Source organism: Rosa chinensis, chromosome 5, assembly GCF_002994745.2.
Source record: "Rosa chinensis cultivar Old Blush chromosome 5, RchiOBHm-V2, whole genome shotgun sequence".
Taxonomy (NCBI): Eukaryota; Viridiplantae; Streptophyta; class Magnoliopsida; order Rosales; family Rosaceae; genus Rosa; species Rosa chinensis.
In genome coordinates this window covers 56,800,233-56,805,731 of record NC_037092.1, presented here as the reverse complement: position 1 = coordinate 56,805,731, position 5,499 = coordinate 56,800,233, and the positions used below count along the sequence as shown (strand labels likewise).

Below are 5,499 nucleotides of genomic sequence, written 5' to 3'. Positions count from 1 at the left end.
AGTACCTGAAGAAAAGTATTAAGAAGTTCAAGGATTAGTACAACAAGGTATCTACTTTACATGCATAATAACACACTAGCACCGAAGAGCAAACGATGCGGATCCGCCGCGGTCGGGCCATCACTCGGGAGGTACTAGGCATCATTAGGCATATAAAGTAGCAAGGAAGTAAGGGAGTCTACAGAATCTAGAAACCTAGTGCTCTGATACAAACTGACAAGGCCCACCCCGAATTCCACCCTGAAATCCGAAGTGGCCCTGCGGGACCCACTTTTAAAGAAGGTTTACCAAAAATTTCGGCATAACCTCCCTTAAAAATGGACAACCCAAAAACCTGTGGAAAACAAATTTCACTTCTAATAATCCAACCACATACTCCTGGAGCCACCCTGCTCCCATAATTCCACCAACTCAAACTCAAAAATAATAATAGTGTATCAAATATTTCAAATCTAAGAAACTCCAAGATTAAAGATACTACAATTCACCAAAGTTAGGTCGTGGACCTCAAATATAATTCCTTACAAGTCTGGGTCACAAATCCCATAGTAATCAGAGCAATTCTAGGAACGTAAATTAACATAGAGTACAGTAGGCTAAACAGGTAACCTACAAAATATGATGACGGAAGCGGATGCGGTCACTATGGCTCACTCCTGAACGCCCCTGAACGCCGAGCAGCAACACTGTAAACTGGGTATTTGAAACCGAAGGGCCCAGGGGAAAAGTATTGAAAAACACGTTAGCGTGAGTGGACCAAAAATAAACAATTTTAAACAAAAGGAATTTTATACTTTCCCCATTTATTTCTCTATAAACTCCTGATGCATGCAATGTTTTAAGGAAAACAAAACAAGAGAAGTTCTGTACAAGAAAAACCGACTAGCCCCGCTAGTCACAAACAACTGAAAGAAAAGATTGAAACTCCGATACTCAACAAAACGAGACCAGCCCCACTGGTTAAACGGAAATCAGACTAGGCCCGCTAGTCAAAATAGTAAAGTGAGTAGGGGAAGACGATAGCCATACAAGTGAGCCTCCAAGGCTTGGGTGATAGCCTCCCAGGCTAAAGTACTCCCGTAATATACCCTTACGCCACTAAGTGTAGCGGTAGGATACTGGGTTTCAGAATTACTGTCACAGAAACAGTAACCAGCGCCACAAAGGCGGAGGGCTTCGGTGATCCCATCACCTCGCCACAAAGGCAGACGTATCAATGCTAGCATGATAAGTCACCCAAAGTATGGCAAAAGAAAATCCGAAAACCACAGTAAAATCATAAATACATAAGGCTTCCCCGTCTCTTGCAAAAGAATTCCCATGACGTGTCCCACACGCCAAGATAAACTCACATTCAAAAATAAATAAGAGAAAATAAGCATATTCCAATGACGTGACCCCGCACGCCATAAAATCTTCAAATGATCAAATATCCAAAACCATTTCCGAAAATAACCATATGCTCAAGAAAGTAATACGATAAACAAATTATCATCACGGAAACAAATAAATAAATGCAAGCATCATTCTTTGAAAATAAAAGTCCACTCACAGTATATGGTCAATCCTGACGTCGCTCAGTATTTTCCTCGTACGAAGACTCCTCTCGTCCTGTACGAATAGCACTCGTAAAAATATATTTACAGGACGGAAATTAACTTTACGATAATTAGAAATTGAAATTCATAACGTCCCCCTTCAAAATCCAACTCCTTAATTCACATCGAATCCATCCGTAATTCTCCAATAATTTTCATTCATCGCTATATAAATTCTAAAGTGAATTCGAAAGAAATTCAGCGATCGAATTCACGTAAATCAACAATTAACAATTCATGCTCAATTCGTAATTCCTCCAATTTCCACCAAACTTCATGTATAAAATTCTACAATCAATAAAGGATTTATGGAGCCAAAACAGTAAATAAAACACAACTCTACGCGCCACCCACAGTGGCCGCACGTGGGACCCACGAGCCACTGGTAACCACCACCAATGGCCACCAAATTTTGGCAGCACCACCTACTCAACAGACCCAACCTCTTTTTCAACTACAACAAGTTCCAATTTTACCTTTAAACAGTTGAATCCAACCGGTGAAGATAACCCAGAAAACTCAAGAACCCTAGGTTGTCGATTCGGCGTCTACACAGCAAATTGGGATGCAAGACCTTAGGGGAAATGATCTCCGTCAAAAACCGAGCCTTCGACGCCTGTTTGGTGACCAGAGATGGCCGGAATCGCCGGAAATCGGCAAAAATTGCGAACTGCTACAGTTACCTTCCCAGCTCAAAATCGAGCTTCTCCGGCCAAATCTCCACAAAATACCACCACAGATGCATCAAGGGGGAGGAGACGAGCTTGGGGATAGCCGGATTTCATCGTGGGTCGGCCGGAGGGGGAAGAAATCGAAGGAAGAGAATCGGGGCCGAAGAGGAGGAAGGGTCGGGGAAGAAGAAGAGAGAGTTACCGGGGGCTAGGTAGAATTTCCGAAAATGGAAATCTACCAACAGTAACTTCCATATTTATATTAATTACCATGAACAGTAACTTCCACATTTTAGGCCATAACTTTCACATACGAACTCCAATTTTTACGTACCACATATGCACGCGCTCGGTTTAACGTCCTCTACAACTTTCATGAAGGAAATTTTCTCAAATTGTTAACCCATAAAAAGTCAACTTCTTGCACCCCCTAAATGATAAAAACTGAACCAAGGACGGTAAAACATAAAGAAATTCACTTCGACACAGATAAAGGATAAATCGAAGACGGGGCGTAACTCATATCATATTACATTATGAGGGAGTTCATGTTTGCATCACTCATATCATATTACATTATGAGGGAGTTTCAGGACTTGGTCACTTTGCCGCATTCTTTTGCTTCCCCTTGCATTCTTGTCGTTATACTTATGGATTTTCGGTCTCTGAGTCTCTTTGTCCTACCTCACACTTAAAAAAAACAAAAAAAAACAAAAAGTTATATTTTCTTTTTCACGGTTTGGTTAAAGTGTGTTAGCGAGGTTAATTGTTCTCCCACAATTTCTCCCTTCCCTCTCGAGGCCGCCCTTTCTCTCCTTCCTCTCCCCATGGCTCCCATCAAGCAAACCGTTCGGGGCCCAAAAGCTCCGGCCACCGCCTCGTCTCCAGCTCTGCCTCCGGCCACCCGTCCTTCTCGGCATTCCAATCACCTCCTACGCCCTCGGGATTCTGGCCCTCCTAGCTCCGCTGAGCATCCTCAGGCCTTGCCGGATTCGCCATCTCAGTCTCCGGTCCCCACTCCATCGTCGCTTTCTGGGTCCGAGCACTCCTCCGACGCCGCTGCATTTTCCGATTCAGCTGCTTCTGAGCCTGCCCCTGCCTCTCCTTCACCGGCTCCCACATCGCAGCGCCGCTCGTCTAGTCCTCTCTTGCCAGCTCCACCATCCAAGAGGCCTCGATCTTTCGGCTGCTCTACCCCGTCCTCTTCTCGGCCGACCAAACCTCCGAAAACCCATAAGGATTCTCGATTTGTGACGCATACTCAACGGGTTGATTATGAAAAATATACTTTCTTGCGTCCTGTGGTTTATGAAAAGTGTTTTAATGTGGCTGAATTGGGTTCCTTATTTGTTGAAATTGTGCGAATTTTTTGATGGAACTCTGTCTTAGATGTGTTGCCTGCTCCTAACCTTACTGTGGTTAGAGAGTTCTATGCCTGTTGTTCTCCCAATATGCCTGCGCAGGTTGATTTACTCAATGCTGCTACTCTGATTAGATGCAATGTGGATATTCGCTGTGTCTCAGTCCCTTTAACTCCAACCACCATCTGAGACACATTGGGTCTCCTTGCCCCTGTTTCTGAGATGTCTAAGATTGATCAAGAGCTTGCAGCTTTGTCCATTGATACTGTTGTGGCTGCCCTTTATGAGGATCATCCAGATGCCACTCCCGTGGAGCTTTCAGCTGGTGCTCTTAGTTAGTTCTGTCGATTGTTGGGACATTTGGTTCGTACTTTGCTCTATCCTTCCACTCAAAGCAGCAAGCTTACCTTGGAGGAAGCTCGTCTCATATATGTCCTCAATGCCAAGGGTCCCTATCTCCCTCCAGAGCACTACATGTATACAGCTATCCGGAAAGCTGCTATTGAGGATCGTCGTCACAAAAAGGCAGCCTTAGTTTTTCCCTCTGTGATCACTGCTGTCTGCCAAGCCAAGGGAGTTGTATTTGAGGACTCTGATGAAATGGCCCTCCTTTGAAGTTTTTCTCCCGGAGCTCTCTCTTTCGCAGCTCTAGTCATAGCAAGACCAAGGGTATCTATGTTGACACCACATCTATCTCTCGGACCTTGCTTGACCATTTCACGGTGCTGAACCGCAAGTTGGATCAGCTTCAAACTGATGTGGGTGCTCTTCTTCAGAGAGTGGATCACCTTGAGGGGGAGCTTCACTCTCTTCGCGACGCTATTACCGCTTCTTTGTGAGCTTTGGCATACCTATCCAAAAAGGGGGAGAAGCCTTATTTTGACTTAGATGGCTTAGGCTAATGTGGTTGTGTGCTCTTTGTCATGCTTTAAGCTAGTAGTTGACTTTGAACTAATGTTACAATGGATCTCTTAAATTGCCAGTTTATGTTTATTACTAGGACTAATTTCAGTTTACCCCCCTGAGGTTAGAGGTCGTCATCATGTTAGTCCCTCAAGTTTCAATTTAATCAGTAACACCCTTGTACTCTCCATATTCATCAGCCGTGTCCAATTTCTACTATTCCGTCCAATTTGGACCGTTAAGTTTGACTTTTGAGGGCTAAAATGGTCATTTCAAGACCAAAAAAAAATTTCTTTTTTTTGTTTTTTTTTTCCATTCTGTTTTTTTTTTCATTAAATTTTTTTTTTCTTTTTCTTCGCTTATTATTATTATTTTTTTTTTATAGTTTTGTCTTCAACCTATACACCACAAGTTATAATAGGTTTATAAAAACAAAAACAAAAAACTCTAGGTGGTCAAAAAGCTGCTCACTGGTCTACGATATTTGTGATATATCTCCAAAAAAGCAAAGAATTTTAGGATATATCTGTAAAATATAAAAGGTTTATAAACTGAAGAATTTTAGGATATATCCCAAATAAAGTGAAGAAATTTTATAGATATTTCTTCACTTTATTGGGGATATATCCTAAAATTCTTCGCTTTATCGGAGATGTTTCACAAATATCGTAGACCAGCGAGCGAAGAATTTTAGGATATATCCCCAATAAAGTGAAGAAATATCTGTATTTATTTTTTTAATCATATTTTACAAATATTTCTTCACTTTATTGGGGATATATCATATTATTCTTCACTTTATAAACCTATTATATTTTATAGATATATTTTACAAATATATCCTAAAATTTTTTGCTTTATCGGAGATATATCACAAATATCGTAGACCAGCGAGTGACTTTTTAACCACCTAGAGTATTGTTTTTTGTTTTTGTTTTTATAAACCTATTATAGGGTTTATTTGTA

At 41.6% G+C, this 5,499-nt stretch overlaps 1 protein-coding gene across 1 annotated transcript; it reads left to right on the top strand.

Moving 5' to 3' along the window:
* Nucleotides 1–3,096: 3,096 nt before the first annotated feature.
* LOC112163711 (mucin-1-like) lies at nt 3,097–3,969 on the top strand. Its single transcript, XM_024299990.1, has 3 exons — nt 3,097–3,607; nt 3,659–3,732; nt 3,853–3,969. Exons 1-3 carry the CDS (start codon nt 3,097–3,099, stop codon nt 3,967–3,969), a joined length of 702 nt encoding a protein of 233 aa, XP_024155758.1.
* Nucleotides 3,970–5,499: the final 1,530 nt, after the last annotated feature.